The sequence below is a fragment of the Calypte anna genome, chromosome 2 (assembly GCF_003957555.1).
Source record: "Calypte anna isolate BGI_N300 chromosome 2, bCalAnn1_v1.p, whole genome shotgun sequence".
Lineage (NCBI taxonomy): Eukaryota > Metazoa > Chordata > Aves > Apodiformes > Trochilidae > Calypte > Calypte anna.
This window is the reverse complement of record NC_044245.1, coordinates 150,677,131-150,694,122: the sequence shown is the minus strand read 5'-3', so window position 1 is coordinate 150,694,122 and position 16,992 is coordinate 150,677,131. Positions and strand designations below refer to the sequence as shown.

Below are 16,992 nucleotides of genomic sequence, written 5' to 3'. Positions count from 1 at the left end.
AGTGCAGCAGTCGTAGCCGGCCATGTGTCCGTGTCCTTCTGAGCCTGGTGACAGTTTTTTTTTGAGAAATCAAGTGTTTGGGAGTGTTTATAAAAGGAGGGATGTGTCAGGGCATCTTTCAAACCAAAGCATAGGAGAGGTGGGGTGTCATCAGTGAGGTTTGAGGTTGTCATCTGAAGGCTTGGGCACTGAGAAAATTTAAGGACTCTTCCAACCCGAAGCATTGCATGATGTTGTGGCACCGCTGTGGTGTGGTTTTGAAGATGGGATTCCCTTTCCTGAGAGTCCTGTCAGAGTGATCATGGCTTTGGAGTTGTAGCAGGTGTGAGGCACTGCCCCTTCCAAGCCTCTTGATCTTCATCTTTCCTTTGCTGCCATCTTGCTAAGCGTGTTTTTAGGCCTGTCCCCTCCCGTTGGGCATGGACTGTAGGGGTCTTGGGTCTGGAGAGGCTGGAGTACTGTTAGGTAACTCTGATTTAATCTGTTGTTTACAAGGATATAGATGAGCCTCTGCTCATGTGCATCACAACAAAGTGCAGAAATAACAGGTTTTAAGGCTTAAGCGAATTACACTCATTTATTTTAGGGAGAAATTGACAGCAGTTTTGAAAGTAGTCTTACGAAGGAATCATTAGTGGGAGAGAAGCAAGCAGAACAGGTTTTTAAACTTATTAATCACCCAGGGAAAAGGGCTATTAAGAAAGAAAGGAAACAATTAAGCTTTCTCACCCTCTGAAGAAAAGCTGTGGCTAGCTGCAGGTGGTGATGCTGCTGACTTTGCCTCTCTCTGCTTCTGTCCACTTGTCCTTAGGCTTCTGGTGTGCTGCTCTGTCTTCACTGCTGATTTCAGGATGATTTTACTTCTTTAATTGTTGCCTGAGCTGTCGCTGCATTTTCTCCTTTCCATTTGTGTTTTTTATAGTAGAAAACGTCTTTCCTTCTATTAATTGTTATCAAATGGTTAAAATTGGTGACGGGAGACCTTGCTTTTGATATTCAAGTCTTTCTCAGAATTCTATTGTATTTACTGTGAATTTGCATTAGATGTCTGGCCAGCATTATTAGCTGATTATTATTTTATCTTTTGAGAGCTAATGCGATGTTACCAAAGGAGCCAGGTGTGATACCTATTAAACAGTATAGAGTGAAGTAGGGGAGCCAGAACTCTGCTGACTGATGCATTTTTGAAAATAGTAAACTAAGCTGGGTAGCCAGAGGACACAGGTTTTCCTAAAGTTCAACAGAGACAATCTTCATTGAGAGAAAATCTGTTAACTGGAAATAGCTTTGGTTCTTGTGAATCAAGAGATAATTTCATATTTTCATTGTGTCCACATCACCAGTGTAGCAGGGGCAGTGATAGATGGGCTTGGTGGGCACCTGTTGTCAGGGAAATGATAAGGCTTTGCAGATGAAGATCTTGCCAAAATGGAATGTGTAAAAATTCACTAGTGCTGTGCAAGCCTTTCTTGAGGATACTGAAGGGCTTGTGTCAGTCTCCAGAACCAGCTGTGTGCTCCTGTATGGTGGTGTTCCTTAGGACATAGTTCCTAAGTGAGGTCTTACATCCCTTTTGCAATGAACCCACCCAATGACATCTTGATGGCTGAGTTTGTGCTGAGTGAGATTTGGAAAGGAAGAAGAGGCTTTTCAGATTGTGATGATAAGGAACTTTATTGATGAAAATGGAGTGAAAAGGAAGGAGTACCAGGTGAAAGGGAGCAGTCCTGGTGTCCAAAGAGAGTTACTCTGAGCTGATGTCCCTTGTCCGCAGAAGATTCTTCAATAGACAAGCGTGATGACCAAAGTCGTCATGCCTTGTGTTAGGAGCAGGTCACTGGAGGTCCCCTGGTGGTCTGAAGTTTCTCAGCAGGTAGCTGGAGTCAGGGGTAGAAGAGGTAGGAAACCTGGCACTGCAGACAAGGGTATGTGAGAAGAAGAAACGATGAAGAGCCAGGAGGTGTGTCTTCAGTCCATGCCCTGGGTCCCAGGGTGTGAATGGTTGTTTTCAGAAGTAGTTTTGTGTATTCTTAGCAGATGCCACAGCCTCCTCTACCTCCAAAGCCATAACCCAGGCCTCTCAGGCCTGGAGTGGTGAAGTCTCTCTCCTTTGAGGTATTCATATGTGGTGCTCTGGAACCTCGTTTATTGGTGGACATTTCAGTATTGGATTAATGGATCGGCTTAATGATCCTAAAGTTCTTTTGAAATAACCCTAGAAATCTAGAGAGTTTTGATTTGAAGGGACATGAAAGATCATCTATTCCCAACCTCCTTGCCAATGTCAGGGAGAACCAAGAGAGAAGCAAGCCCTTGCTGTGTGGGGAGTTTCTCCCTTGGCAGAGCCACTGCTACCTGAGATGGAGCAGGAAAGACTGAGGCCAGAGCAGCCCCAGAGCAAGGGCTTTACTTGGGCACAGGGACTGTCCGAGGGCTGAAGCATCTGTGCTCTGGAGACAGGCTGAGAAAGGAGGGGTTTCTCAGGCTGGAGGAGAGAGTGTTGCTGGGAGGCCTTAGAGCAGCTTCCGTGCCTGAAGAGGCTGCAGGATGGCTGGGAAGGGACTGGAGTGATGGGTCAAGGGGGAAGGGTTTCCAGCTGTCAGAAGGGAGATTTACTTTAGACATGGTGATAAGAATTTCTGACAGTGAGGATGGTGAGACCCTGTTTCAGAGCAGTTGTGGCTTCTGCATTTGTGGCAGTGATGAAGGTCAGGTTGGGTTGGGCTTGGAGCAACCTGGTGTATTGGGAGGAGTCCCTGCCCATGGCAAGGGTATTGTAACCAAATTTTAAGGACCCTTCCAATGCAAAACCATTCTACAATCTCCCTGTCTTTATCTTGTGCCGTGAGCCTTTGATTCGGTTGTTCTCCCCTTCCATTGAAGCAGGGGCAGTGATAGATGGGCTTGGTGGTCACCTGTTTTCAAGGAATTGCTAACGCTTTACAGGTGAAGATCTTGCCACAAATAATTGTGTAAAAATTAATTAATGCTGTGCAAGTCTTTCTTGAAAATGTTGAAGGGTTTGTGTCAGGGTGCAGAAGCCAACTGTGTGCTCCTGCATGGTCATGTCCCTTGGGACATAGCCCCTACATGAGAATTTAAAATCCTTTAAATAAACCCCAGCAATATGATCTTGTTGGTTTGTTCTAGGTGAGTCTAGGGAAAAGAAAGGAAGAAGAAGCTTCTCAGATTGTGATGATAAGGAACTTTATTGAGAAAGCATACAATAAAACGGCATGAGTACAAAGGTAAGAAGGGAGTCATTCTGGTGTCCAAAGAGAGAGAATGTGAGCTGAGGTCCCTTGTCAGCAGAAGATTCCTCAGTAGGCAAGCATGATGACCAAGGTCGTCATGCCTTGTGTTAGTACCAGCTCACTGGAGGTCCCCTGGTGGTCTGAAGTTTCTCAGCAGGGAGTTGGAGTGAGGGGTAGAGGTTGTAGAAAACATGGTACTGTAGAGAAGGGTATGTGAGAAGAAGGAAAGATGGAGATGAAGAGCCCGGACGTGTGTCTTCAGTCCATGCCATAGGTCCCAGGGTCTGAGAGGTTGTTTTCAGAAGTGGTGTTGCATGTTCTTAGCAGATGACACAGCCTCCTCTACCTCCCAAGCCATAGCCCAAGCCTCTCAGGCCTCCCAGGCCAGAGCCCAAGCCGTAGCCCAGGGCGTATCCGGAGTTGATGGGCACTCCCAGGGCACTGAGGTCGTTGCCCACGGCAGCGGATGCGGAGGATCCGACGGCGGTGCTCTGGGGGAAGGAGGTGAGGATGGGTCCTGGGAGGGTTACCTGGACAGTGGAAGGCTGGATGACAACGCGGGAAGCCTCACACTGCCTGACACAGGGCTCGTTGCAGCTGTTAGCCAGCGGGGTGGGTCCGCAAGAGCCGCAGCGGTCGTAGCAGGCCATGTGTGTGGTGTGGAGGGGTGCCTGTGGAAGAGAGAGAGGGTGTTGAGAAAGGGTTGGGGCAGAGTGGGTGAGGAGAAGGCAGGAGGGGCAGGGGGTTGAGGCTCACCTGGTTGTTGGTGTCAGTGGAGAAGGGGTGAGGAGAAGTGTGTGAGGGAGAGAGGCGCTGGGCCGGCTTTTATGCTGGTGCGGGAGCGAGGGGCGGGACAGGCTTTGGGCGTGAGGGCATTGTGCAGCAAGCAGCTCCTGAGGACACAGCCTCCTCCTCCTCAGGAATGGGCTGGAGCAAGCTTTTCTGCCTCACTCATCCCTTTTTATGTCTGTTTTGTTAAGGACATGCCTTCTGATCATGTTGACATTTTTTTGGTGAGAGGAGGTGTGTTTGGGAGTATTTTCCTGGCAGATGTATGTCATGGCATTTTTGGAGACGTGACCAAGCCTCAGGTAGTTGTCGGGTGCCTTAAGTGTGGTTTAATTTTTGTCATCGTTGAGCTTGGAACTGGGTGACTTGTGGAGTCCCTTCCAACCCAAACCATTCTATGATCTCATAGCACTCGTGTGGTGAGGTTTGCGGGCAGGTTGTGAAGGAGAGCCCTCAATTGCTGGCAGCCCTTGCAGTGTGCTCTGGGCTTTGGAGATGTGCTGGGCATGAGGCTGTGCCTCATTTATCACGCTGCTTCTCTTGCTGCCATCTCACCAAGCCTGCCTTTTGTCCTGGTCTTTTTTGCTGATTAAACTTGGCTGGTGCCTTGGTGCCTTTATTCTTTGCAAGATGTATCTGGAGAAGTTGGAGTAATATGGGAAGAAAAATTTTGGGAGTGAGGCATCTACAAGTTTTGGTTTTTCAAGCAGTTTGAATAACTTTCTGTACTTTGTAAAAGGGTCCAAATGTTTTGGGATTTCACCTAGTGGGGAAAAAGACCAACATCATTGAACAGGGACTTTTGGTTGAAAGCGAGAAAAAACAAAGTGTTTTTATTACCCTGTAAGAGGATGCAGAAACGTCAATCTGGTGTTTGGTTATGGAGGAAGAAAACGAGAAGGTCAAAATCGAGGAGGGCTGAGGGAAAGGCTGATGTAACTAATGAGTTTTTGCCTCAGGTTTTAAAATCAGACCAGGTTGTCCAGATATCCATCCCACTGAGTCGGACGAGTTGGACCAGGACTTCAATGAAGCCCCCATAATCCAAGGGAAGTCGTTGTTGACTTTCTTCAACACTTAGACACTCAGAGGTCTCTCCAGGGAAGGTTTCTGAGGGAGCTGCTGAAAGTGTTTCCTGAGCCACTTCCCATCAGCTGACTGGAGGTTCTTGACTGTGATGCCCATCTCTGAGGAGGACTGGAAGGAGGTTGCAGGGAACTAGAGGCCTGTCAGTGTGACCTTGGTGCCGGGAAAGGTTTTGGAGCAGATCATCTGGAGTGCCTTGAGAAAAGATGGAGAGTAGAAGGAGGCGATGAGTCTCCTTCAGCATGGGTTTCTGAAAGGCAGGTCCTGCTTGAGTATGCTGACCTCCTTCTCTGACAAGGTGACCCAGTCATTGGATGAGGGAAATGCTGTGGCTGTTGTTTACCTGGACTTCAGTAAAGCCTTTGTTTGCAACAGCATCCTCCTGGATTTTCCTGGCAGGTGTGTAGCAGGGCATTTTTCAGAGCAAAGCCCGGGAGAGGTGGGGTGTCATCAGTGAGGTCAGAGGTTGTCATCTGAGGGCTTTGAAGGTGATGTTCTTTTAGGAACCCTTCCGACGCAAACCATTCTATGATCCCATGGAATTCGTGAGGTATGGTTTGGGGGTGTTGTGAAGAGGGATCCTCATTTGCTGGGAGTTCTGTCCAAGTGCTCTGGGCTTTGGAGTTGTAGGAGGTGTGAGGCGCTGCCCCTTCCATGCCTCTTGTTGTACATCTTTGATTGGCTGCCATCTTGCTAGGCCTGGTTTTAGTCCTGTCTTTAGATTTACGTGGCCTGTTTTGGGGAGTGAGTGAGCTATTGTAAGGTCTTTTGTCAGAATACTCACTAAGATTCCCTTTCTTTGTTCCTCAGTGCCTGTGGTGCAAAACATGAACTAGGTAGGGAAGAAGAAACAGGTCTTTAGTGAGGGGAAGCCTGTGTCTTCTCCCTAGGAGAAAGCACTGTGACAAGAGAAAAACCGTCTTCAAGTTCCATCAGAGGAATCTCAGAATTACAGATAGAATGGGTGGTTTGGATCAGATATTCAAGGAAAGTACTTGACTGAAAAGGTTTTCAGAACTGGGTTACACTTCTCTGATGCAGTGGTGAAGTCTTTCCCTTGAAGCATTTATACGTTGTTCTTAGGGACTTTAATTATTGGTGAACTTGTCAGCCTTGAGTTGATGGATGGGCTTCATGATCCTAAAGGTCTTTTGAAGGAATCCTAGAATTTTTGGGAGTTTTTATTTTGAAGGGTCTTGAAAGATAATATATTTCCAACCTCCTTGCCAATGTCAGGGAGAATCAAGAGAGAAGCAAGCCCTTGCTGTGTGGGGAGTTTCTCCCTTGGCAGAGCCACTGCTACCTGAGATGGAGCAGGAAAGACTGAGCCCAGAGCAGCCCCAAAGCATGGGCTTTACTTGGGCACAGGGACTGTCTGAGGGCTGAAGCAGCTGTGCTCTGGAGACAGGCTGAGAAAGGAGGGGTTTCTCAGGCTGGAGGAGAGAGCGTTTCTGGGAGGCCTTAGAGCAGCTTCCGTGCCTGAAGAGGCTGCAGGATGGCTGGGATGGAACTGGAGTGATGGTTCGAGGGAGAAGGGTTTCCAGCTGTCAGAAGGGAGATTTACTTTAGACATGATGATAAGAATTTCTGACAGTGATGATGGTGAGACCCTGTTCCAGAGCAGTTGTGGCTTCTGCATTCCTGGCAGTGATGAAGGCCAGGTCATGGTGGGCTTGGAGCAACCTGTTGTATTGGGATGAGTCCCTGCCCATGGCAAGGTTATTATAACCAAATTTTAAGGACCCTTCCAATGCAAATCCATTCTACAATCTCCCTGTCTTTCCCTGGAGCCGTGAGCCTTTCATTCTGTTTTTCTTTCTTTCCAGTGAAGCAGGGGCAGTGATAGATGGGCTTGGTGGGCACCTGTTGTCAAGGAAACGCTAAGGCTTTGCAGATGAAGGTCTTGCCACAATGGAATGTGCAAAAATTTCATTAGCTTTGTGCAAGCCTTTCTTTAGGATAGTGAAGGGATTGTGTCAGGGTCCAGAACTATCTATGTGCTCCTTTGTCATGGTGTTCCTTGGACCATGGTTCCTAAGTGTGGTGTTACAGCCCTTTTGAAATGAACCCAAAGAATGTGCTTTTCATGACTGAGTTTGTGCTGAGTTTTGGAGAAGGAAAGAAAGAAGAGGTTTCTCAACTTGTGATGCCAAGGAACTTTATTGAGAAAGATACATTGAAAAGGCAGGAGAACCAAGTGGAAGGGAGTCGTTCTGGTCTCCAAATAGAGTGAGTGTGAGCTGAGGTCCCTTCTCAGTAGAAGAATCTTCAAGAGCAGCGAGGTCATCATGCCTTATATTAGGAGCAGCTCACTGGAGGTCTCCTGAAGGTCTGAAGTTTCTAAGCAGGAAGTTGGAGTGAGGAGTAGAGGAGGTAGGAGACAGGGCTATGTAGAGAATAAATGGAAGAAGAGGAGAAGGAGCGATGGAAGTTAAGAGACTGGAGGTGTGTCTCCAGTCTATGCCATGGGTCAGAGGCTGTGTGTGGTTGTTTTCAGGAGTTGTGTTGTGTGTTCTTAGCAGATGCCACAGCCTCCTCTACCTCCCAGGCCGTAGCCACATCCGTAGCCATAGCCCAGGCCTCCCAGGCCATAGCCCAGGGCGTATCCGGAGTTGATGGGCACTCCCAGGGCACTGAGGTCGTTGCCCACGGCAGCGGATGCGGAGGATCCGACGGCGGTGCTCTGGGGGAAGGAGGTGAGGATGGGTCCTGGGAGGGTGACGAGGACAGGAGGAGGCTGCATCACGACCCGGGAAGCCTCACACTGCCTGACACAGGGCTCGTTGCAGCTGTTAGCCAGCGGGGTGGGTCCGCAAGAGCCGCAGCGGTCGTAGCAGGCCATGTGTGTGGTGTGGAGGGGTGCCTGTGGAAGAGAGAGAGGGTGTTGAGAAAGGGTTGGGGCAGAGTGAGGAGAAGGCAGGAGGGGCAGGGGGCTGAGGCTCACCTGGTTGTTGGTGTCAGTGGAGGTGGTGTGAGGAGAAGTGTGTGAGGGAGAGAGGCGCTGGGCCGGCTTTTATGCTGGTGCGGGAGCGAGGGGCGGGACAGGCTTTGGGCATGAGGGCATTGTGCAGCAAGCAGCTCCTCAGGACACAGCCTCCTCCTCAGGAATGGGCTGGAGCAAGCTTTTCTGCCTCACTCATCCCTTTTTATGTTTGTTTTATAAACGACATGCCTTCTGATCATGTTGACATTTTTTGGGGTGAGAGGAGGCGTGTTTGGGAGTATTTTCCTGGCAGATGTATGTCATGGCATTTTTGGAGACATGACCAAGCCTCAGGTAGTTGTCGGGTGCCTTAAGTGTGGTTTAATTTTTTGTCATCGTTGAGCTTGGAACTGGGTGACTTGTGGAGTCCCTTCCAACCCAAACCATTCTATGATCTCATAGCACTCGTGTGGAGAGGTTTGCGGGCAGGTTGTGAAGGAGAGCCCTCAGTTGCTGGCAGCCCCTGCAGTGTGCTCTGGTCTTTGGAGAAGTGTTGGGCATGAGGCTGTGCCTCGTTCATCACACTGCTTCTCTTGCTGCCATCTCACCAGGCGTGTCATTAGCCCTGGTTATTCATGCTGACCGTTCTTAGCTGCTGTCTTGTGCCCTTTTTCTTTGCAAGGTTGTAACTGGGGATGTGTTGTTTAGGTGGCAAGGTTTTCGGAGTGAGGAATCTACAGGGTTTGGTTTTTCGAGCATTTTGAATAACGTTTTGTACTGTGTGAGTCCCCATGTGCTAGGAGGGACAATGGTGAAAAAGATTTTGGTTGTGGTTGAACAGACATTTCTGACTGAAAGTAAGAAAAAATAAAGATTTTTTATGACCTTGTAAGGCTATGGAGAAAGTTTATGATGGTGGCTGTTTCAGAGAGAAAAATTGAGAAGTTCTAAATTCAATTTGGGTGAGGAAATGGCTGAGGTAATTAATGAGTCTTTTTCTTAGTTTTTAAAGGCAAGACCAGGTAGTGTTCAAGGTTCCCAGCACCATGAGTAGGATGTGTGGGATTACGATTATAATGAAGCCTCTATAATCCAAGGGAAAAGGTTGGTGACTGTCTTCTCCATTTTAGACACCAAAAATGTTTCTCCAGCCGAGGGTCCAGAGAGCCAGTGGAAGTCTTTCCTGAGCCACTCCCCATCCTTCATCAGAAATCCTTGCAAACAAGTGAGGTCCCACTTCATTGGAGTTTTTCAGATATGAGGCCTACCTACAAGGAGGACTGGAAGGAGGCTGGAGGGAACTAGAGGCCTGTCAGTGTGACCTTGGTGCTGGGGAAGGTTTTGGAGCAGATCATCTGGAGTGTCTTGAGAAAAGATGGAGAGTAGAAGGAGGCGATGAGTCTCCTTCAGCATGGGTTTCTGAAAGGAGGTCCTGCTTGAGTATGCTGACCTCCTTCTCTGACAAGGTGACCCAGTCATTGGAGGAGGGAAATGCTGTGGCTGTTGTTTACCTGGACTTCAGTAAAGCCTTTGTTTGCAACAGCATCCTCCTGTTTTTTTCTGGCAGGTGTGTAGCAGGGCATTTTTCAGAGCAAAGCCCAGGAGAGGTGGGGTGTCATCAGTGAGGTCAGAGGTTGTCATCTGAGGGCTTTGAAGCTGATGGTCTTTAGGAACACTTCCAACGCAAACCATTCTATGATCTCATGGAATTCGTGAGGTATGGTTTGGGGGTGTTGTGAAGAGGGATCCTCATTTGCTGGGAGTTCTGTCCAAGTGCTCTGGGCTTTGGAGTTGTAGGAGGTGTGAGGCGCTGCCCCTTCCATGCCTCTTGTTGTACATCTTTGATTGGCTGACATCTGGCTAGGCCTTGTTTTAGTAATGTCTTTAGGTTTACGTGGCCTGTTTTGGGGAGTGAGTGAGCTATAGAAGGGTCTTTTGTCAGCAGATTCACTAAGATTCCCTCTATTTGTTCCTCAGTGCCTGTGGTGCAAAACATGAACTAGGTAGGGAAGAAGAAACAGGTTTTTAGTGAGGGGAGCCTGTATCTTCTCCCCAGTAGAAAGCACTTTGAGAAGAGAAAAATCGGCTTGAATTTTAATTGAAGAAATCACAGAATCATAAAAAATTTTTGGTTTGGATTTGATGTTCCAAGAAACTACTTCACTGAAAGCGCTTTCTAAACTGCATTACACTTCCCTGAGGCAGTCGTGAAGTATCTGTCCCTTGAGGTATTCATATGTGGTGCTTTGGGACCTGGTTTGCAGGTGGACTTGTCAGCTTTGAGTTCCTGGATGGGCTTGATGATCCTAAAGGTCTTTTGAAGGGATCGTAGAATTCTTGAGTTGTTTCAGTTGGAAGGGACGTGAAAGACCATGTTTTTCCAACACTTTGCCAATGTCAGGGAGAATCCATAGTGAAGCAAGCCCTTGCTGAGTGGGCCGTTTTTCCTTTGGCAGAGCCACTGCTACCTGAGATGGAGCAGGAAAGACTGAGCCCAGAGCAGCCTCAGAGCATGGGCTTTACTTGGGCACAGGGATTGTCCAAGGGCTGAAGCAGCTGTGCTCTGAAGACAGGCTGAGAAAGGAGGGGTTTCTCAGGCTGGAGGAGAGAGTGTTGCTGGGAGGCCTTAGAGCAGCTTCAGTGCCTGAAGAGGCTGCAGGATGGCTGGGATGGGACTGGAGTGATGGTTCAAGTGGGAAGGGTTTCCAGCTGTCAGAAGGGAGATTTACTTTAGCCATGGTAATAAGAATTTCTGACAATGAGGATGGTGCGTCCCTGTTCTAGAGCAGTTGTGGCTTCTGCATTCCTGTCAGTGTGGAAGGTCAGGTTGGATTGAGCTTGGAGCAACCTGTTGTATTGGGATGAGTCCCTGCCCATGGCAAGGGTATTATAACCAAATTTAAAAGACTCTTTCAATGAAAAACCATTCTACAATCTCCCTGTCTTTGTCTTTACCTGTGAGCCTTTCATTCTGTTTTTCTTTCTTTCCAGTGAAGCAGGGGCAGTGACAGATGAGCTTGGTGGTCACCTGTTATCAAGGGAACGCTAAGGCTGTGCAGATGAAGATCTTGCCACAATGGAATGTGCAAAAATTCATTGGAGTTGTGCAAGCCTTTCTTGAGGTTACTGAAGGGCTTGTGTTAGGGTGCAGAAGCCAGCTATGTGCTCCTTTGTGGTGGTGTTCTTAGGACCATAGTTCCTAAGTGAGGTTTTACATCGCTTTTGCAATGAACCCACCCAAGACCTCTTGATGGCTGAGTTTGTGCTGGGTGAGATTTGGGAGAAGAAAGGAAGAAGAGGCTTTTCAGATTGTGATGATAAGGAACTTTATTGACGAAAATGGAGTGAAAAGGCAGGAGTACCAGGTGGAAGGGAGCAGTCCTGGTGTCCAAAGAGAGTTACTCTGAGCTGAGGTCCCTTGTCAGCAGAAGATTCTTCAATAGGCCTTGTGTTAGGACCAGCTCACTGGTGGTCCCCTGGTGGTCTGAAGTGTCTCAGCAGGGAGCTGGAGTGAGGGGTAGAAGAGGTAGGAAACATGGCACATCAGACAAGGGTATGTGAGAAGAAGAAACGACGGAGATGAAGAGCCAGGAGGTGTGTCTTCTGTCCATACCATGGGTCCCAAGGTATGAGTGGTTGTTTTCAGAAGTTGTGTTGTGTGTTCTTAGAAGATGCCACAGCCTCCTCTACCTCCCAAGCCATAGCCCAGGCCTCCCAGGCCTCCCAGTCCGTAGCCCAGGGCGTATCCGGAGTTGATGGGCACTCCCAGGGCACTGAGGTCGTTGCCCACGGCAGCAGATGCGGAGGATCCGACGGCGGTGCTCTGGGGGAAGGAGGTGAGGATGGGTCCTGGGAGGGTGACGAGGACAGGAGGAGGCTGCATCACGACCCGGGAAGCCTCGCACTGCCTGACACAGGGCTCGTTGCAGCTGTTAGCCAGCGGGGTGGGTCCGCAAGAGCCACAGCGGTCGTAGCAGGCCATGTGTGTGGTGTGGAGGGGTGTCTGTGGAAGAGAGAGAGGGTGTTGAAAAAGGGTTGGGGCAGAGGGGGTGAGGAGAAGGCAGGAGGGGCAGGGGGTTGAGGCTCACCTGGTTGTTGGTGTCAGTGGAGGTGGTGTGAAGAGAAGTGTGTGAGGGAGAGAGGCGCTGGGCCGGCTTTTATGCTGGTGTGGGAGCGAGGGGCGGGACAGGCTTTGGGTATGAGGGCATTGTGCAGCAAGCAGCTCCTCAGGACACAGCCTCCTCCTCAGGAATGGGCTGGAGCAGGCTTTTCTGCCACACTCATCCCTTTTTTATGTTCTTTTATTAAGGACATGCCTTCTGATCATGTTGACATTTTTTGGGTAAGAGGAGGTGTGTTTGGGAGTATTTTCCTGGCAGATGTATGTCATGGCATTTTTGGAGACGTGACCAAGCCCCAGGAGTGTTTGGGTGCCATCAGTGTGGTTTAATTTTTGTCATTGTTGAGCTTGGAACTGAGTGACTTGTAGAGTTCCTTCCAACCCAAACCATTCTATGATCTCATAGCACTTGTGTGGTGAGGCTTGTGGGCAGGTTGTGAAGGAGAGCCCTCAATTGCTGGCAGCGCTTGCAGTTTGCTCTGGGCTTTGGAGAAGTGCTGGGCATGAGGCTGTGCCTCGTTCATCACGCTGCTTCTCTTGCTGCCATCTCACCAAGCCTGCCTTTTGTCCTGGTCTTTTTTGCTGATTAAACTTGGCTGGTGCCTTGGTGCCTTTATTCTTTGCAAGATGTATCTGGAGAAGTCGGAGTAATGTGGGAAGAAAAATTTTGGGAGTGAGGCATCTACAAGTTTTGGTTTTTCAAGCAGTTTGATTAAGTTTCCGTATTTTGTAGAAGAATCCCAATGTTTGGGGACTTCAGCTGCTGGGGAAGAAGTCCAATATCTTTGAACAGAGAGTTTTGGTTGAAAGTGAGAAAAACCAAAACATGTCATTAGCTCTGGTCTTTCGTGCTGGTGTGCTTTGTGTTTGTCTTGGTGCTCTTCTTACTTGTTAGGTTCCACGTTGGTGTTTAATTTCTTTGGTAAGGATGTATGGAGTAAGGGGTTGCTGTGGTCTGTTTCGTGAGTAGGTTCAGGTGATTCCCTCTCTTTGGATAGGGAGTCTCCCTGGAGAGATGAGGCCTTGTGGAAGAGAACAAGCCTGAGTGAACTGAGATTTTATGATCTTATCAAAGAGGGGTTTGTATCTTGAAGACTGCAAGGATTTTATGAGATAACCTACAGAGAAAATTGGAAGAGCCAAAAGGTACTAGAAATGAACACAGCCCAGTTAATTGGATTTGAGTGTTTTGCAGACCGATTGTGAGACAAACTTAGGTATTCTAGAACCACAGAATGGGTTGGGCCATTTAGGGTTAAATCCACTGTGTAATTTTTAGTTTTTTCTGGTAACTTCTCATTAGTTTGTGTTACTTCCGATAGACCACATTTCTCTAAGTCCTGTTGACATGCTCCTGAACACTCCTGTTGAGGAGGTATCCACAGCTTCTCTCATCGAGCTGTTTTATGTCTCAGCACTTTCAAATGAAAGAATTTCTTCTTTTGATGAATCCCAGGATACAGTTGTCTTCCTGTGCTGTGGGATGAGTGATGAAGGATGGAGTGCTGGGCAGCTGGATCCTCTGAAGTCCTTGGGTCTTGAGAGATGACATCCACACATCCTGTGGGAGCTGGATGGTTTCATTGGGAGACAAGTCACAAGTGCAGCAGTCGTAGCCGGCCATGTGTCCGTGTCCTTCTGAGCCTGGTGACAGTTTTTTTTGTGAAATCAATTGTTTGGGAGTGTTTTGAAAGGAGGGAAGTGTCAGGGCATTTTTCAAACCAAAGCATAGGAGATGTGGGGTGTCATCAGTGAGGTCTGAGGTTGTCATCTGATGGCTTGAGCACTAAGGACTTTTAAGGACTCTTCCAACCCAAACCATTGCATGATGTCGTGGCATTTGTGTGGTGTGGTTTTGAAGATGGGATTCCCTTTCCTGAGAGCCCTGTCAGGCTGGTCTGGGCTTTGGAGTTGTAGCAGGTTGAGGCACTGCCCCTTCCAAGCCTCTTGATCTGCATCTTTCCTTTGCTGACATCTTGCTAAGCCTGTTTTTAGGCCTGGCCCCTCCCATTGGCCATGGTCTTTAGGGGTCTTGGCCCTGGAGAGGCTGGAGTACTGTTAGGTAACTCTGATTTAATCTGTTGTTTACAAGGATATAAATGAGCCTCTGCTCATATGCATCACACAAGTTGCAGAAATAACAGGTTTTAAGGCTTAAGCAAATTACACTGATTTATTTTAGGGAGAAATTGACAGCATCTTTGAATGTAGTCTTAAGAGGGAGTCAGTAGTGGGAGAGAGGGAAGCAGAGTAGGGTTTTAATTTAATTAGTCACCCAAGGAAAAGGGCTATTAAGAAAGAAAGGAAACAATTAAACTTTCTCACCCTCTGAAGAAAAGCTGTGGCTGGCTGCAGGTGCCAATGCTGCTGACTTTGTCTCTCTCTGCTTCTGTCCACTTGTCCTTAGACTTTTGGTGTGCTGCTCTGTCTTCACTGCTGATTTCAGGATGATTTTGCTTCCTTAGCTGTTGCCTTTACATGCCACTGCATTTTCTCCTTTTCCCTCAGATTTTTTTTATAATAAAAACAAAATTCCTTCCATTATTTCTACCAGAGGGTTCAAACTAGTGGCTTGAGACCTTGCTTTTGATATTCAGGTGTTTCCCAGAATTCTGCTGTATTAGCTGTAAATTTGCATTAGATTTCTGGCCAGAATTATTAGCATTTTATCTTTTTGGTCCTGATGAGATTTTACTGAAGGAGCCAGGTGTGATTCCTATTAAACTGTATAAAGTGAAGTAGGGGAGCCAGAACTCTGAGTAATGCGTTTCAAAAGAAGAAACTAAGGTAGGGAGCCAGAGGAAATAAGTTTTTCTGCAGTTTAACAGGGACGGTCGTGGTGGGGAGAAAATCTGTTAACTGGAAATAGCTTTGGTTCTGGTGAATCAAGAGACAATTTCATATTTTCAATGTGTCCACATCACCAGTGTCGCAGGGGCAGTGATAGATGGGCTTGATGGGCACCTGTTGTCAAAGAAAGGCTAAGGCTTTACAGATGAAAATCTTGCCACAATGGAAGTTTTGAGATTACTGTAGTGCTTTGCAAGCCTTTCTTGAGGATATTGAAGGTCTTGTGTCAGGGTCCTGGAGCCAACTGTGAGCTCCTGTGTGGTGGTGTTCCTTGGACCATAGTTCCTAAGTGCGGTGTTACAGCCCTTTTGAAATGAACCCAAACAATGTGCTCTTGATGGCTGAGTTTGTGCTGGGTGAGTTTTGGGAGAAGGAAAGAAGAAGAAGCTTCTCAGCTTGTGATGCCAAGGACCTTTATTGAGAAACATACAGTGGAAACAAAGAGAACCAAACGGAAGGGAGTTGTTCTGGCGCCCAAGTAGAGTGAGCGTGAGCTGAGGTCCCTTCTCAGGAGAAGATTCTTCAAGATCACTGAGGTTATCGTGCCTTGTGTAAGGAGCAGCTCACTGAATGTCTCCTGAAGGTCTGAAGTTTCTCAGCAGGGAGTTGGAGTGAGGAGTAGAGGAGGTAGGAAACAGGGCTCTGTAGAGAAGGAAATGGAGGAAGAGGAGAAGGAGAGAAGGAAATGAAGAGTCTGGAGGTCCGGAGTCTACAGTCCATGCTATGGGTCACATGCTGTGTGTGGCTGTTTTCAAGAGTTGTGTAGTGTGTTCTTAGCAGATGCCAAAGCCTCCTCTACCTCCCAGGCCGTAGCCACATCCGTAGCCATAGCCCAGGCCTCCCAGGCCTCCCAGACCATAGCCCAGGCCGTATCCGGAGTTGATGGGCACTCCCAGGGCACTGAGGTCGTTGCCCACAGCAGCGGATGCGGAGGATCCGACGGCGGTGCTCTGGGGGAAGGAGGTGAGGATGGGTCCTGGGAGGGTGACCTGGACAGTGGAAGGCTGGATGACAACGCGGGAAGCCTCACACTGCCTGACACAGGGCTCGTTGCAGCTGTTAGCCAGCGGGGTGGGTCCGCAAGAGCCACAGCGGTCGTAGCAGGCCATGTGTGTGGTGTGGAGGGGTGCCTGTGGAAGAGAGAGAGGGTGTTGAGAAAGGGTTGGGGCAGAGGGGGTGAGGAGAAGGCAGGAGGGGCAGGGGGTTGAGGCTCACCTGGTTGTTGGTGTCAGTGGAGGTGGTGTGAGGAGAAGAGTGTGAGGGAGAGAGGCGCTGGGCCGGCTTTTATGCTGGTGCGGGAGCGAGGGGCGGGACAGGCTTTGGGCATGAGGGCATTGTGCAGCAAGCAGCTGCTGAGGACACAGCCTCCTCCTCAGGAATGGGCTGGAGCAAGCTTTTCTGCCTCACTCATCCCTTTTTATGTTTGTTTTATAAACGACATGCCTTCTGATCATGTTGACATTTTTTTGGGTGAGAGGAGGTGTGTTTGGGAGTATTTTCCTGGCAGATGTATGTCATGGCATTTTTGGAGCCGTGACCAAGCCTCAGGTAGTTGTCGGGTGCCTTAAGTGTGGTTTAATTTTTTGTCATCTTTGAGCTTGGAACTGGGTGACTTGTGGAGTCCCTTCCAACCCAAACCATCCTATGATTTCATGGCCCTAGTGTGGTGAGGTTTGCAGGCAGGTTGTGAAGGAGAGCCCTCAATTGCTGGCAGCCCTTGCAGTGTGCTCTGGGCTTTGGAGAAGTACTGGGCATGAGGCTGTGCCTCGTTCATCACACTGCTTCTCTTGCTGCCATCTCACCAGGCGTGTCATTAACCCTGGTTTTTCATGCTGATCGTTCTTAGCTGCTGTCTTGTGCCCTTTTTCTTTGCAAGGTTGTAACTGGGGATGTGTTGTTTATGTGGCAAGGTTTTCGGAGTGAGGAATCTACAGGGTTTCGTTTTTCGAGCATTTTGAATAACGTTTGTA

The 16,992-nt window shown here is 48.5% G+C and overlaps 4 protein-coding genes across 4 annotated transcripts; all 4 read right to left on the bottom strand.

Annotated features, from left to right (window-relative positions):
• Window positions 1–3,574: 3,574 nt before the first annotated feature.
• On the bottom strand, window positions 3,575–3,904 carry LOC115597843 (feather beta keratin-like). Its single transcript, XM_030444735.1, has one exon. The coding sequence runs from the start codon at window positions 3,902–3,904 to the stop codon at window positions 3,575–3,577; it is 330 nt and encodes a 109-aa protein (XP_030300595.1).
• A 3,740-nt stretch (window positions 3,905–7,644) lies between these two features.
• On the bottom strand, window positions 7,645–7,971 carry LOC115597916 (feather beta keratin-like). The gene has a single exon (XM_030445862.1). It carries the CDS (start codon window positions 7,969–7,971, stop codon window positions 7,645–7,647), a length of 327 nt encoding a protein of 108 aa, XP_030301722.1.
• Window positions 7,972–11,716: 3,745 nt separating this feature from the next.
• Window positions 11,717–12,034, bottom strand: LOC115597842 (feather beta keratin-like). Its single transcript, XM_030444734.1, has one exon. The coding sequence runs from the start codon at window positions 12,032–12,034 to the stop codon at window positions 11,717–11,719; it is 318 nt and encodes a 105-aa protein (XP_030300594.1).
• Window positions 12,035–15,795: 3,761 nt separating this feature from the next.
• Window positions 15,796–16,131, bottom strand: LOC115597908 (feather beta keratin-like). Its single transcript, XM_030445838.1, has one exon. It carries the CDS (start codon window positions 16,129–16,131, stop codon window positions 15,796–15,798), a length of 336 nt encoding a protein of 111 aa, XP_030301698.1.
• Between the last annotated feature and the right edge of the window lie 861 nt (window positions 16,132–16,992).